The sequence below is a fragment of the Cryptotermes secundus genome, unplaced genomic scaffold (genome assembly GCF_002891405.2).
Source record: "Cryptotermes secundus unplaced genomic scaffold, Csec_1.0 scaffold2171, whole genome shotgun sequence".
NCBI lineage: Eukaryota > Metazoa > Arthropoda > Insecta > Blattodea > Kalotermitidae > Cryptotermes > Cryptotermes secundus.
Window position 1 is genome coordinate 350405 of NW_019742561.1, and position 17526 is coordinate 367930.

Here is a 17526-nt window from a genome sequence, read left to right on the forward strand (position 1 = left end):
CAGTTTTATTTTGTTATTTCCAGTTTTAAAATTGTAGGTCATGGAAACCCTAGCAATAATTTAGAATCACTCTGTATATTAACCCTTCATAAAGCAAAGCGCTCATAAACAATATATTAAAAGTCTGTTTGTATCTTGAAGCGGAGAAAAATACACTGTATATCTGTAATTCAGCTAATGGTGTTAGGGGAACAGCCTCTGAATATTTTCGGAACAGAACACATACCAAAACTCTGTGTGGAAAGTGTCTTGTTAGTTAGGTGTTACCATATGTGTTTCTAATGGATTAATCAAGAACTGCTTTATTACATATGCACACACATATAGGCAGTCAGATGTTGCTGCAAAACATGAGAATCTTCCAGTTTTCTGAGTGCTCGGTGTTTGAGAATGACATCAAACTGATAAAGGATACCAGTAATATGTTTCTGCATGTTTTGTACAGACTGTGAACAGTCCCCTGGTGTGTACCTCCGTGACGATCCACTGTTCGGTACCCAGCTACAGAACCAGAGTGAACTCCGGGTGCCAACTGCTGAGAAGGCGGCGTTCTATCTGGACGTTGCAGTCAGCAGTCGAAGTGGCGGTCGCGCTGATGGTAGTGGGGGCAGCACTGCAGACTCACACCTACTCTACACCCTTCATGTATACCAGTATAGTGTCTCTGGGAAAGGCCACGGTGTTGCTGGGGGCAGAAGTCGACTCCACCTGATCGACCTGGGGAGTTGTGAAAGAGGGAAAGCAAATGGTGGTATTCCTCTTTCCGGACTCGGCAACGTTCTTCTGGCTATTTTCAATGGGCAGAAACATCTTCCATACAGGTGAGAGGAATTATATTGGGAGCAGCAGAGAAGAAAATTGAATTGTTGACATAAGAGTAAGAATAATAGCATTGTTGAAACACTTCGCTTGGCTAGTTCAGTTAATGGCTAAGCCCTCATTTTGTAAGGTATGTTGTATGCGTGGAAGAAAACGTCATGACTCTCCATAGCAGGAGATATTTAACTGTAAAAAGTTTAAAATAGCTGTAATGAAATATTCTTCTTTGATCAGCCATATGCAAATGGAGTTAGTGTGGGATGTTTCAGAGACTCTCAGGTTCCAAATGCTGGATCACTCTTACATGGCGAGATCATCTGAGGGTATAACATCATCCTGTAATTGACACTGGCTCTTTCTAACAGGTGCAACTAATTAGGAACATTTCCTTCCTTACAACTGATGATGGACAGCAGATTACTTTTTATACGTTATATTTGAAATAACTTGAGACAGGAGACAGTGTCCAAAATGATAATTGTGTTCATTGTATTATCATCATCAGAAACATTTAGCCTGTTGCTTGTACTGTTTAGGGAACATAAAGTGACACAGTTATTGAAGGAGTGTCTGAGTTCCCTCACATGTCATGCTGCCATGATTGCGCACGTATCACCAGCAGCACAGCACTACACAGACACCCTGGCCACTGTGCAGCTTGCTTCTAGGATTCACCGCATGAGACGTCGCAAGATAAAGGTTCATTCTCTTACTGTGATATAAGTTTATGTACTCCAGCTAGTGGTCTGTGAAATGTTCACAGTCTGTGACATGATGTAATAGACAATAACTTGACCTAACTTATGCTTATTAGATGGGTTATATGTCTTTTATCTCTAACTAACAAACTAATGGCAGAGAAGCTAACAGGTGCTGATCTGCATAAGAAATTCCTCACATTTAATGGATATTAAGGTCCATCGCCTGTGCCCAAAAGCCCAGCATCCGTCCCTCATTTGAGCCAAATACATAAATACAGTTCACACCCTCTGATATTATTGTTTTGAAGATGCAATTTAATGTTTTCCTATCCATGCCACTGTTTTTCCAAGTAGTCTCTTTGGTATATTTTCCAGGAAAAACTTTGTGCACATTTCTTATCTCTCACATTCATTCTTTTTTATTTTCCCTCTGCATCCTTTCCATCTCGCTTTGGTCAACCTAATAATATCTGTTAAAAAAAAACAAACTCTGTTGTTTCCGCAAGTGAACTATACCAACTGAGCGACCACCGCTTGTTGACGAAGTTAGTGCCAACTTTTGTGGATGCCTATACCATCTTATTCTGTTATTCAGTAATTTACCTCCTATTGTCTTTATCCTTAAATTTTCTGAATTTTATTCATTTTGTTTTCCTCTCTCTGTCTGTCTGTCTCTCCCTCTCTCTCTCTCTCTCTCTTTGTGGCCTGATTTTTCTTTATATATTTGTTCAAAATCCTAAGAATGTTAATGCTTATTATTAATAAAAAAGTTGTATGTAATAGTACTTATTGTATTTCTAAATTATCATTGTCTAGCTTTGTGAATTACATTGTGTATTGGTCCTAGGAAAACCTACTTCTGTCTTATTAGACCATGAATTGAAAACAGTTGGGAGCTGCTGGTGTCAGATGTCATATTTAGAGAATCATTATTCAGTTTGCCTCTGCATTTTGTATGAATTACAGCTCTTTCACAATACCAATGAGTCACATGGACTGTATCAAAATTTCTCTACATCATAATGTGAATTTCGCATGACTTAAGAACAGATACTCCTGAAGCTCCTGTTGAACTTTGGTAACCCCAAAGTCTGATACCTCATGAGTCACAATAGGTAGAAGGAACTGAAATGTCAGCCCCCCCTCCTGATTGCCCTTTGAAGGGCCTATCACTTTCCAGGTTATTCCCTCAGTAAATAGCACACAGTAAGGAGTATGCAGTATACATGCATGATGGAAATATCCAGCAACTATTATCTTTACCACAGTGTTTGAGAGATGAAGTAAACAGCGTGAAGAAGGAGGACAGGTCAGGCAAAACAGAAGCATATAACCTTTAAAATAAAAATTTAAACTGAACTATTTAGCTTAAGAAGTATGTGTAATAAGTGTGTACATTGAATAAATACAATGTAAATTTTGTTTATGCTGTGAACATTTATAAATAAATAAAAGTAAAAGTAAAGCTTTCCCTGTACCAGGCCGTGGAGGCCCATAGGGTTGTGAGACGTTGAGGGTCCCACATTATCTAGACAATCGGCTCAAAGATGGCGGTAAGGTTGTCAGCCTTACGTGCTGGCCACGCTTTACTCCCCAGGAAAATTATTTAATTAATTCCTGGTACTCATTTCTGTTAGAAGCTGAGTAAACCCCAGGGCCAAGTGCAGCTGGAAGGATTAGGTCAACTGAAAAAAAAAATCCAATGACCGCATCGGGACTTGAACCCGTGACCTTCCGGCTTATAAATATTTTGAAATATCATGTAAATGTGGGAAAGCATGTCACTTTATATTTTTGTTGAGTAACTTACTTTAAGCAATTAGTGAATGTTTATTGGACACTCACACTTACACACTTCACAACTATTAGCACTTGCAGTATTACAGTCACTGCTTACACAATATCTCGGCCAATACTTCTGTAGCTCTTTGTATCTAGATTCCAACTATCTTCAGCAGCAGCTTCCTGAAGACTGACTTCTGTATATCTCGGCGTCTATCCTGAGACTGACTTCTGTATCCTTCGGCATCTATCCAAAGATTGACTCCTCCTTGTTGAAGCTGGGCTATTTATACCTCGGCGGTTGCTATACAATGAACCGTGGAAACTCATCTCTATGCAGTGCTCACTGTTAGAATTACAGTACTGCTATTGTTACTTCCTATGCAACGGTCTGTTCTAGCATTTCCATAGAAGTGACTCTTCTGGATTCCAAACACGTTACACTGTATTCTGGAGGTGCCTGGGTCAGGTCTCAAGCACAGTTCTGTGACTCATATTTTTTCATTTAATTCTGGAAATGTATTAACATCTGATACAAAAGAATCCTCATTACATAAGGTATTCAATTCTAGAAATATGCATTATAAAATTTGTGTTAATTAAATTAATGAAAAGTGAAGGTTAAAGAAACAGCCTGATTAGTTTATCTTAAATTACTGTATAAAAATATAATAAACTGTGCAAAATGTTATGCTTAGAAATAAATGAATATATTTAAATGAAAAACTGTATTGTCACATGTATTAGTGACTTTAGATGTGATTCTGGATTGGTGTATCAATTTATTGGATATTCACCAGGGGGAACTACAATTAATTGTAACACAATCTCACTGAAACTATAACACTTTGCAACTACGAACAATGATAACACTCTAAAGGTTACTGTAACTACACCACATAAAATGACTTCGCTTCTGACTTCTTCTTCTTGCTAAATAAGTTGCTAAATGAACCAAGATTGTAGGTGTTTTTATTTATACAAATAAAAACTTACTAAAACTAATTAGCATTAAATAAAGGAAATATAATAAATGCCAGTAATCATAAATACAAACAATGTTTTCATAGATTCTAAGAATCTATGAAAACAATAAGTGCATGAATACAGTATATTTATAGGGCTATTTTCTAGAAATGGAAACTGCATCTTATACATCAGAAAATGATAATGTAGTTCTACATAACCGTGATACATGTTCATTTCAGTTCACCGTGGGTTCAGCTGCGTCAGGTGGCAACACTGCTGAAGATTCAGTGGCTCGCCTGCAGCAGGCACAAGAGAATGGTCGTTCCACAGGCAGCTCAGATGTTGATCCCTCTAGCAGTGAACAGTCAGCTGACACTGTCATCTACATCGGCCCCTCTGATGATACTGCAACAGATGGAGAGCATCCGCCCGTCTACATCCCCAGCCTTAATTCTGGTGATAATCGCTGTGCCATGAGCAAGGCTCTGAGAGGCTCCAGTGTTGAGCACAGGCAGCCGTCAAAGACTGTCATTCACCAGAGCAAATCATCTTCGTCATCACCAGCTAAATCAACCAGCACACAATCTAAACTACCCAATGGTAGTTTGGTAGAAGAAAAGAGTAGCCCATCGCATCGTGGCAGCTCAACAAAATCTGCAGCAAATCAACCAAACTCAAAAACATCTTCCCCAAGTCATAACAGTAGTTGTAAATCTTCCCCGGTAAGGACTCCTTCTAAAACAGTGCCCCACAAAACAGCAACATTACTGGCAGACCAGCAGCAACTCTCAAGTTCTACACAGTCACTCTCTTCAAGTAAGATCCCCGTGCCTTTCAGCAACACCTGTAGTAATTCCCCTGGAATTATCTCTGGAAGTGATGAACAGTGGATTGATGGCCCTCGAATCTCTAAATCGAAAGTAGCAGAGGCCCGAAGTTTGCTCAAAGATAGTCACAAGAAGAAAGAAACATGGATTGATGGTCCATTGCAGACTGCAAAATTGACAACACTGGGTAATGGCCATGCCAGCGGGAGCTATGGCTTTATGGACAACCATAAGAAGAGCATGATTCGAAAATGGGTTGAAAATCAGACTGTTCAAATCCAGCGACAAACAGTTAAGCATGTAACTCCTGCTTTGTGTCAGAGACCACCAGCATCTGGGGCTTCCCAGGGGCATGCATATAAAGAGCTTACTGTTTTTAAAACTTGTGAGGTAGAAGAAACTCAGACTTTGGGAGGGGACTCAAATCCACCAGTAGAGGCTGAACCACATTGTTATACAACCAAAGATAAAACAGTAGTGTCAGGTCCAGGCAAAGAGTCAGATATGCCTCAGAATATGAAGAGCAGTGCAGAAGTAGAACAAGTTAGGGATAATCAGTGCAATGCAGAAGTAGAACAGGTTGAGAATAATCAGTGCAATGGGATAATAGAACAAACTGAGGAAAATCGGAGACCCAATGGGAAATGTTCCTTAGAGACAGAAGATGATAGGCTAGGGAAACAAGATATGAAAACAGTAGAGGCTGAACTGGAGAATGTTGAGGAAGAAGATGATATCTTGGGAGATCTTCCCCCACCTCTCCAGCTCTTCCAACCTCATAACAAGGAGATTAGTCTAGGTAAGACTTTGATATATGTATATATATATATGTCATAATTGTGAACTAATCTTGTTTAATAAAGTGTGGACATTCCTCAATCTCATAAGCTAAACATAATGTGCTTAATAAGCACTATACTCTGAAAATTAAGAACCCCCCCCCCAAAAAAGAAAACTAACCTGTCACCTACATCTTCATGATGGAAGGGGGACAACAGGTTCCTTTTAAAACATTCATAAGCACCTTCGGAACTACGCACAGTTGTAACACAGATGGCCACAGTCTGAATGATCACTTCAATAAAAACCTTGAATCCTTTTATGTAGAAGGCCATGTATTTCTGTTCTGTTGTGATGCATGTTAGCAAATAATTACGATTGTGACTATAAGATTGTAGAAGATTGTTGTTGTTCTGTCTTTGTGTATGTTAATTATAAGTTTATAGCAGAAGTTGATAGTTTGTGAGAGTTACAGGTAGGAACAGAAGATGGCAATAATGAATGTCACTGGAAAGTATGCAGAAAATTTGGGATTGCAATAAGTTTAGTGGCTTAGTGCAGACATGCTTAGATAGGCACAAATTCTGTGAAGGGTACCAGTCCTTTAGGATGTGACATCATATAGTCTGGTAAAAGTTCCATAACATTTCTGAGATATGTCAGTAAAATTCTACCAGACTATATGACATCACATCCAAGAATATGGTACTCTTCATAGTCACTGCCATGATAAACCTTACATTTCGCTTAACTTTTATATAGTTGGCATGAAAGTAGGTTATAAAATGCAGTATTGAGGTTATGTTTGCTTTTTACGGGCAGAAACTTTATACATGAACCGATATTGTTTTCTTAGTAGATTTTATACTTAAGAATGTTGTTTTGAAATTTCAGCACTCTTAATACTAGCCTTATAAAAGTTTGTCTAGACGTTTTCTGATTTAACACTTCTTTCATTGTCAGTAGCAGGAACTAGAAAATCTTACCTGTACCACCAGATACCGATATAGTTAACTTACTTTATAGATGTTTCAGGTGACAGTCTTGATGTAAGATTAAGAATCTTTCAAGAACGAAGGGAAGCAGCTGGTGATGTTGGCGATATTGATGGTGACAACGATGATGAAGTCGAAATCATTGAAGTTGAAGAGCCATTTGAACTTGTTCCCATGCAAGATTCATGTCTACAGGTATGAAGTCTTTAATGTGTTGTAATTTCATATACAGCGTCTTTGCCCATATAAGCCATAGTTGTGACAGATTGGAGCTCCTAAGAAGTTCACCACCATGAAGACTTAACTTCACCATTTGCATGTGTCTTACTCTACCACGTTTTTTTACAAATAAGATGTTGTCTATCTCAGAAACTGTTGGGAATAGGACTGATATTACGAGTATAACCTCCCAGAATATTGACCTTCTGGGACATGCTCTGTGTGATGCAAACAAGAAGGGGAGTGTCTGACACTTGGTTGAATTATGACCTTTGAATGGTGACAAATTGTCTGCATATTGTTCTTCTCTTTCTGGACAGAAACATAAAAACTATGTATATTCTGCTGTGCTGTAGGTAACAGAGGAAGACATTGCACTGTGCATGGGTGAAATTCCAAATCTTCTGCCAGAAGTTGATCAAGAGAGCAATGAGGAACATCCTTTGCGAATTCTGAGCCAAGAGAACCTGACAGTTGTCTCAACATTCACTGGTATGGGGACACTTAATGGTTACATGACCTATAATTTTGTTTATGGCAGATAACTACACATACATGACTGGTATTTTGTTCATTGTCCATTGTTTTGAATTTGTTCGAACACAGTTCTCTAGTAAACTGGGGATGTTGCCATCAGTAAGTTTCTGTTCAATTGGACCCATTAGAAAGAGCTAGTCTTGATCACTGGATCTTTAATCAAAGCTAGTTCTTTCTGTGAGCCCAGCTTTTCTCCCCTACACCTGATGGTGGAAACAGTTTCAATGTTTTAAGGAACTCAAAAGAATATTAAGTGCCAAAAATAATAGTCACATTAATTGTAACAGACTCATAAGACTTCATAATTGTGATAATCATATTTCTTCACAAATACAGTAAGTGCTCTTTTTCAACATTCCTATTTTAAATTAATTTGTATTATTACAAACTAAAATTTTCTTTAACATTTATTATTTGGGAGTAGGGGATTTTAAATCTCCTGGTGCTACAGTTTTGGCAGCCACATTTTAAGTCATGGGACATGACATTGGTAACAGTTTATCATCCAGGAATAACAGGTTATAAATGTCTGCGGTCAGAGAGCCATCCACGGTGCAGCCAGTTCCAACTCTTAATATGGAATGTTCTGAAGTCTGTTCCACAGCATGAGATCCCAAAAGTCTTAGCGAAATTACAATTTGTTTGAAACACTGGACTGTAATATATCTTCCTCTTTCTCCTTCTCCTTCTTCTTCTTATGTTAAATATTCTAATTTGTGATTTCTGTAATTGCAGACTCATTGTCTGTAGTGACAGACCTGGAGCGAATGCTTCCTCGCCATCAATTTGGGCAGTCAGAGGGGAGTTTCCCTAACCACCGACCATACAGCCTATATGAACTACCAGATGATTATAAAGCTCGAACAGAACTGCCCTTGTTTGACGACGGTACTAGTGAAAAGAAACAACGAACTTCAGACCTCATAACAAATCAGAATAAATTTGAGCAGTTGGCAAGGCTGCATGAGATGTATAAGATAAAACTTGCCAGAGCGAATGTTACAAAAGCACTGTCATCACCTTTCAGCCCCTCCCTCCAATATCGTCCTCCGTCCAGATGTCAGTCCCTGTCCATGTCCGACATGTTGTATGGCACTGGTAACCCTGACAACAGCTATAGTGGCGCCGGTGCTGGCACAGGTGGTGGCAGCATCTATAGTGAACCAGCTTATAATCCGCATGAGCCTCTACTCCAGAACCAAGCTAAAATCTGTGACAACTGTAAGATGAGCTTCAGTCACACAGGTAACGGAAGCAGCTGGTACCAGCCCCTGTTGACTCCAACGACCAGGGAACACATTCCATTGCACCATCCTCTTGGATCATTGCTCTGTGATTCTAAAAACCACCGGTTTTGTAGTAAGTTTCTTTTATGATGTGGGTCATGTGTAATTTTGATCTCTAGTGCACTTGGATTGCTTAACAGTGCTGTGAACTCTCAATTACTCGTATCTGCTGCAGTGGAGGGAACAGTTAGCACACGTAACTAGAAACAGTAATAAAAAAAAAAGAAGGGAAATACCCACTATCCATGATGGTGTCAACTCTAAAACTTAACATTGAACAACAAATAATATTGTGGAGTACAGTGATTGTGCTACTGGTTACTAAATAGTGAGACAAGTATGTGTTCAACAGGAAGAAAATAGCTCTTGTTAAGTGGTAGTAGGAGAGTGGGGGAAGCAATAAAATAATTCAAAAATTTCAACAGGGTAAAAAGACATATAGTCTATTGCAAATCATTGTAAGGCGTTGTGATACATTTTACTGAGATAGATTTATTGGCAACACTTAAATAATTATGGTAAGCTATAACCAGTAACATAGAGGTTCTGAAAATTCTACACTTAATCCACAGTGTAGATAATCAAGTGTGGGATTTGTCGGATGTGGGAACATCCCACGTACTATCACACTGTTTTGCAGATCAATGGACAACACTCAGTCCTAAGTCAATAGCACATTGCTTCACAGTGCTGTGGGATTTGTCGATGTTCCAATAGACAACCACTCTGAAAAGGGTCGTTTGTTCGTTGCTAGTAGGCCTGTCTGGCCGGTGATGTAGGGCTGCGTGCGCCAGTAGAAATAGATGTTGGCTACGGTGTGTTGGCTAATGTTGCGGCAGCTGAGTTAGTTGTCTGATCGCAGTGCGACAGTTGCTGGAAGTTGCCTGGTTGCAGATCGTGGTTGCTGGAAGACATCTTGTTGCGGAGCGCGGTCGATGGAGTGGCGGCAGCTGCGCCAGTTGCCCGGTGTGTTGGGCATGACTGCCGGAGAGCCGAGGCTGCCATCCCTGATGCAGTGAAGAGCCGATGACTCCGAAGACCAATCGCTCTGGACTAAGTGTGACGTCTGACTGGTTGATGTGGTCAACGAAGATTGCTGGGTTGGAGCTGCGCCTTTTATACCAAACTTAGTGGGCGGAGCTTAAACTTGTAGTTGCTATTGTGAGCACTTATTATCTAGCGCACGTGATGGTTACGAGTGAGCTGGACAGCGAATGCTGTATAAATATGAGAGCTGACAGCAATGTGCTGTTGACCTAGGAGTGAGTGTTGTCCGTTGATCTGCGAAACAGTGTGATAATATGTGGGATGTTCCCACACTAGAGTGTTTTTTTCATATTCAAGGATTTGTAGATCTTGTCTTATTGGTGGTGGTTAGTTCAAATCTGACTATCCTGACCGAGGTTTGTAGCGGTTTCCCCAATCCCAGGCAGATGGCAGTATAGTATCTTGATAGGCCATGACCACTTCCTTCGAGGTCCTTTCCAATTCATCAGTTATCCTACCATTTGAAGATACATGGTCTAGATACTGAGAGTTACATAAAATAACCCCTCTCCAATTACAAAATATATAGATTTATATTCCAGGTTCTTTCCTGTCTGTAGGTTAAGTATGTATGGAGCTATACCTCCATCTTAATTAATGGGGTCTCAAATTTGTTTAATCTCTATGTACAGGGTAGCTTTAGAACGTTCTAGGACAGAAGTCATGAGTCAGACCTATGAACTTACTAATGTTTCAGAGGGAGATGCTATCCCCAAAATGTGGGTAATCACCTGGCAACCTTATGGTGTCATAACCCCCCAAGATCACAACCCAAGTCTCTACTGCCATGGAAACCTGAGATTTCAACACAAGATATTTTGCACATACTGCAAACACAGGGGATGCTTCCAGGCCATGTCACAGCTCCAGACAGTTAAATACATACACTTTCAGTCACTGTCACCTAAATGTCACGTTGACTGTCAGTGTCATTGTCATAAAAGTGTTCATGAGTTCTAATTCTTAATGTGTCCCTTATGTTAATGTATTGTAGGAAGTGGATGCAATATCTCATCACTGCGACATCCAGACGGAGCATCAAATCCAAATCTAAAAGAAGAAGTGGAGAGAGTACCCGGAAATGGTGCATCCACCTCTGATCATGAAGAAGAAACATCTGAGCAACAGACCAAGTAAGAGCACAGTACTAAATCAATTTGAATATCTGCAGAGTACCTTCTTGTTTACTCTAATGCCATGTAGCTTGGTAGAAGATAGTCAACATTTCAGAGCAACATATTATTCTGTCTTTAGGGTCGATACCCAACCAGGCAAGAAACCAGCAGAAACTGACAGCAGGCCACATGCTTCTGCTTGTTTACTGCCTGGCTTGCTTTTCAACCTTGAGCATGGAGGTGATATGTTCCTGTGAATTATTATGCTCTCTCTGAACTGCATGTCATCGCAATCCAGAAGGTTGTACATATCCAACTTCTTTGTTCTTGTATATTCTTACAGTTTTAGTGGTCTGGCAACATGTTACTAGCCAGATTAGAGCAATTTACACAAACTTGTTCCCTTAACCTTTTAAAGCCCAATGGTTTCTATATGTACCACTCACTTTAACACACTAGAATCCTGCATTCTTCCTACAGAGTTTTATTTATGTGTTTCATATGGTTCTCACAATAAAAAGCCATTATTTCCCTAAACAGCATTAACAGTTGATCTTTTAGCAGAGATATAATGTATTTCCTGTGAGGTACAGACCTTTAAAGGGTTAATTTCCTGTACTTTCTTTTGTTTTTGTTTACTTACATGTCATCAATATGGTTGTAATGTGATATCTGTGATAATGATATTTCTTTTCTATTTTATTAATTATTACAAACAAATTTTACCGTAGTTATGTCAATTTGCCTTCTGTTTATAGTATTGCAGTCAGAGAACATGTCTTCTGCTTTCTCTAATGAAGTTCTCTTGATTACCACTGCCATGAGGTACTGAGTACTGCACAAGACTAATTAGTTTGAAATTCAGATACGCCATGCTGTATATATATGGACTCAGAAATGAATGAAATTATGATTCTACTGCTTACAGAAACCATCCAATGGCACGAGAGGAAGTGCGGACCGTAACTGGTAAGGCTCGTGATGAAGACGGCGAGGAAGAGGATGAACCTCTGCCAGTACTTCCACCATCCCTTCCTCCTGCTCCCGCCTCTACCCGTCTGCATCGCAGGTTATTTGGGGGCAAGATAGGCTCTCGCCATGCTAGTCTGAGACCCCAACACCCAGCAATAGGACCTGAAGGTTATGACAGTGGTCATGACTCTAGCAGTCCCAGGTATGGCATGCAGTTGTTCTTCCGTTGTAGGATGAGGTGATGTTAGATGAGTAGCTAGCATTAAAACCTCAGCATTTCTATCATTAATACCTTTACTAGAGTGAAAATATAAGAATTCTGTCTGCTCTACAAAACCTTAGTCATGTGCTTCAGTATTGCAACAGCACATGTGCACAGTGAATATAACTTAGTTTTGCATTTCTTCAATATTAATACCATTACCACTGATATAAAATCCAGACACCAACCCCATAGTACTGGGGGACATAATGTCCCCCCATTCCTAGATAATAAAATGTTAAGTTTCGTCTGTTCGCCTTTGCCCATGCCTAGCTTTCTCCATTTTTGAGCCAGACTTCAAGATATTTGGAGGTTAATTTCAATCGGGATAATCTTTGACTCCTCTGCCTCCCTTCTGCAAGGTTTAGGAAAACGAGATCTGAAAATTGTTAGTTCATTTCCCAGTTTGAAATCGAAGGAAGTCTACCTGTAATTTTTTTCTTATTATCACTACTTTGCTGGATAGAATATGTGTTTATCACAGCTTACAAATATAATGACTGTGAGATGGCAAGACAGCAGTGAAAAAATTGAACTTTAAATTAATAAATGGCAGTAAGATTTGCAGTTCTGTTAACCAAGAAGTAAGTGGAAATATACATATTCCTCCTTGCCCCTTACCTCTTAGTCATCAAGACATATGAAGGAAGAATGTGTCCCCTTTTCATATATGATATGATTTAATGAACAGTCATATCTTAAATGTGGCAGTAAATGTTGTTACGAAACATAATTGCCTTAAGCTTTTCAATGAAATGCATCCATAATATACTATATATAGTATATATACTACTACTATCATGTATAATTTAATGAGCATTTATCAAATATATATTTATTTATAATTTATTTAATTATATTGTCAGTAAGTAGGATAGTTTGATGATTAGTGAACACTGGATTGGAAAGGATATGGGAAGAAGCACTCTTGATCAAATTTGAGGTACTGTCCTGGCAATTTACTGGTAGGACTCAAGAAAACAATGACATCAGTCAAGGTAGTCAGTGTCCCAGCTGAGATTCAAGCCAGGCACCTCAAGAATACAGGTCATAAGTGTCTTTGCTTGAACCAACTTTATCATTCACCTCTGAAACAAATAATGAATATTTCCTGTATGCAGTTATAAATGGGGAGTTTACCACTTTTATAGGATTTGAGGTTCTCACAGCAATGGTTATGAAGAGTACTGACTTCTGGGATATATCCAGTACTCTTCTTTACCACATTGTTTATTTATTATTAATACCTGTAGGTTAATTTCTGATGGACCATTTCTCTCACAGTTTCTGATAATGCTGCACAAACAGAAGACATTGTGGTATGTATAGGTTATGTTGTCTACACAGTTACAGTGCTCTGTTCATGCAGCATGCTTCAACCCTTCAGTCATCATCAAGTTACATCATATTTGTGATAAGTTGAAACACGTTGCATGTATGAAGTACCATACATAATTAACTACAGTTATGTACAGGGATTGTGTAGATAGCATGTCCTACATGTACTAGTTATGAAACACACTGTGATACGCCAATACTGAATTTCATATAAAAGTTAATTCATTAAAATTATTGTGTTGTATCATATATTTGTTATTTTAATTACATTTTCCATTTAAAACTTAAGTTTATGTTACTGTGTTAGAGACAAGTTTCATTCAACCTTTGTGTTGACATATGTATTTGGTGCATGGCTTCAGAACATAATTTAAATGTGACATTATGTAGTGATAAAAACAAACTTATCCAAATAAGCTCCTTTTGAATGATATGCATTCTTATTCTTCTTTCTTCTGTTCTGTTATATACTGTTAAATTATAGTAAGTACACATTAAATTGTAATAAATGCACATTATTGCGATATTAAAACAGATATAAATGTAATCATTTTAAAGAAATATTAATAAAAATATTGTGTATCTTATTTTGTCTATTGTACTCTTTTGTTTTTCCAGAATCCTTCACCCTTTTTCCCAGTGACTAATCTTTTACTTCATCCCTTTAAGAATGAGTGGCTATATAATATAATTTCTATGCACCTTGTTTATGTTTGTCCATACTATTAACTATTTGGACCAACACTTACCAGTGAATGATTGCAAGCCAACTATGTCTGCATTTTTTAATTAAAGGCAATCATTTTTATGTGACAGTATTTTCTAGTTCTTCAATCTGTGTAAATTTAATGTGAATTCTATTTAAATTAAAAGCATATATTATATGTTATGTGTATATTTATCCATATTACAACTTCTTCTGGAGTTATATTGATTCTGAATTTGCTTTAGGGCAATTATTGTCAGTGGGAAATATATATGAAGTCATCTAATTAACATAATTTTTGTTTTTACATTTCTTTTTGTTATTTTTTTCTCTAGCATATAAGATGCTTAAGCTACTGTTAACACTGTTTTAGAGGAATGTACATACATATTTGAGGTATTATGTGTATGGAAAATTTAGTTGGTGGTAGATTTAAGAAGTTAGGAAATGTACACACAGCATAACCTTTCTGGCATGTTTTGTTCCTTCTATTTAATTATCAGAAACACCTTCACATGTAGGGGAAAAAAGTATATGGGTCATAAAATGTGTGTTTCACATTTCTCTACTGTGCTTGTTCAAAATATCCTTAACTCCTTTAAAGATTTAGCAAGCTATGCTCAAGATGTGCAAATAAACATCTCAGTCATCTTTTAAAGTGTCTTGTCATCTGATTTTAACCAAAATTTGAATCAAATTTCATGAAGATCTGTTAAGCAGTTTTGTAGTTGTTACATATAGACATATTATGGTGAAAATGGACTATTTTTACAACTTTCTGTTATGAGTGAGCCAGAATCTACAGGTCTTATAATCTTTATGAGATGCTGTTGTGGTGGTTGTCTGTTTGCTAATTATGGAAGATCTTTAATGATTGTTATGTGTCTAAACAGATTATAAACATTTGGCATGACAACCTAGCACTAAAATGAATCCAAATAACACAAGATATTTATGTGAATTTAGTATGAAAAGCCCATACTCTAACAATTGTAATAGATTATAGGTTTAAGTTTAAACTCAAGATCGTAAAAAGTTCTTTCCTTCTGGTAGCAGTTCTTCATGTTCCAAAGGATAATATGAAGAAATGAAAACTTTTCTGTAGTTTCCTCGCATTATGCATATTATCAAAGCAGAGTTTAAAACGATTAAAAACAAAACAGATTTGAAATAGATGACAGGGATTGTTGTCTGGGGGGCTGTGTCTTGGCAGTAATAAAAATAATCTAATGTTTCCTTCATCTTCAGCAGAGAATTCACTAATATTCACTTGTGTATTTACATTTTTCTGCATAACCTGATAAGTATAACTTGTTTCACTGAAGTAAAAACAAACCATCAGAATTGAAAAGCCAGTGCAATATAAAGATGCAAGAGAAGATCCATTTACCACCTATGCAATAATATTTAGCAATAAGGTTTCCACAAATCATTGATATTTTATCATAATTATTAGAGCACTTTTCTAGAAAATCACCATTTTATGTTTTGTGGCCCCTTTGAGGGCCCCTATATTTTGAGCTGCAATGTTCAGATTCATCACATACTGACCTAAAATGGATAAACTCTTGAAAATCAAATATGAATAAAGTCCACTCAACCATTCAGGTGCTAGTGGGGCACATATCGATAAATATATCACACACACACACACACACACACACACACACACACACACACATAGAGGTATGCAGACAGATAGACAGACGCCACACCAGACATAACCTTTTCATAATCACTGATGTATGAAAACATGTAAATCCATAAAAATCTCAAGATCAGGTTCTCCCTCCCCCATGTTCTTACGCCAGTGGGTTGTGACACTGTGTAGTTTGGAGAGAGCCTCTTTAGGAGTAACACACCATCTCATCCTCAAGGTCAAATGGGAAACTGAGCAAGAAACAAGCAGAAGCAGGCAGCGAGCTGTGTGTGACTTATTTGCTGTATATGAGTACATTTCCTAATTTGTTCTTCACATTTAAGCACAAAATGCTTAAACTGTTGTTAATCATCTAAATGTTTTGATTCCGGATGGAACTACTATAATTATAGTTTCAGATGTGAGGTATGCTTAAAGTAAATAATTATAATTGCATGTGTGAAGCATGCTTAATATAATTAAAATTGTAACTGCAGATGTAAAATATGCTTAAGATTTATAATTAAAATTGCAGATGTAATGTATTGTTAAGTTAAATAATTATAGTTGCAGATGTAAAATATGTTCGAGACAGATAATTAAGGTATTAAAAGAAAATATTGCTCCTCAGAAAATAATTTCATTTCATCCAAATTAAAAAACAAACTTCCAAAATAAGGAATTAAATATCAGATCAAAGAAGACTGCAGCAACACAGAAATAGGTATCATTTGGTTAATTTTTATTATTTTCAAGTTCACTTATTTATTTTTGTCAATATTTCCATATATAAATAGTACATTTAAAGCAGTTTGTATTTTATTATATTATTCAAAGTTTAGAAACCATATTAATGTAGTGACATGTTCAATTCTGTTTCCAGTCCTCGTCCCACAAAGACATCACAGCTGGTATCATGTTTGCCTGGAGTCCTGACTAACAAGAGACCAGCAGCCATTGTTTCAGCAGTCCAATGTGAAAGCTCAGGTTATGAGAGCATTGTGAGAGATAGTGAGTGCTCCAGTTTTGGTTCCAGCCAGGATTTTGATCCAGGGGAACCTCATGACCCAGGGGGTTCAAAAAAAGGTGCGGACTACAGCTTGGTTTTGGTATCGTTTCCCACTGATCAGTAGTTTCAAATATTTTGAGAGATATTAAGAAACACTCTACTAATATTATATCATTTTGACCATTGTTTGTTCTCTTGAGGTATATTTGATATACATGACACCATACATCAGAGTAAAGTCAGTGGTATTCCTGCATCGTATTCAGGATCTTCAGATCTCAATCCAGATATTAAGGTTTCTCATAGGTTCCTTCAGTCTCTTTAGGCAAGTGTTGGGATAGTATCTTGAAATTGTGCCATGACTGCTTCCTTCCACATCCATTTGAATTCATTACTCACTAATTATTATTACATTTGATTTTGTACTGTCAAAGCTACTGACAGCATCATTAAATGAACTGTAAATAAATAAGATATATTATTGTCAGAAACTAGTGAAATGCTACATTTGGAGCATTGCTTT

At 37.6% G+C, this 17526-nt stretch overlaps 1 protein-coding gene across 7 annotated transcripts in view; it reads left to right on the plus strand.

The window, feature by feature from the left end:
* LOC111873360 (kinesin-like protein KIF26B) overlaps positions 1-17526 on the plus strand; it is a 293199-nt gene that overhangs the window by 269271 nt on the left and 6402 nt on the right. For 6 of the 7 annotated variants that reach the window (XR_002844374.2, XR_002844375.2, XM_023868019.2 and 3 more), the window contains exons 7-15: positions 446-821; positions 1356-1518; positions 4511-5897; positions 6905-7068; positions 7449-7584; positions 8365-8988; positions 10957-11095; positions 12006-12251; positions 16878-17080. Coding sequence is in view for 5 of the 7 variants with exons in the window: in XM_023868019.2 (XP_023723787.1) it covers positions 446-821; positions 1356-1518; positions 4511-5897; positions 6905-7068; positions 7449-7584; positions 8365-8988; positions 10957-11095; positions 12006-12251; positions 16878-17080 (3438 nt within the window). In the remaining 2 variants the exon portion in view is untranslated. The remainder of the gene's footprint in view (positions 1-445; positions 822-1355; positions 1519-4510; positions 5898-6904; positions 7069-7448; positions 7585-8364; positions 8989-10956; positions 11096-12005; positions 12252-16877; positions 17081-17526) is intronic. The other variant, XM_023868018.2, reaches the window with a different exon arrangement.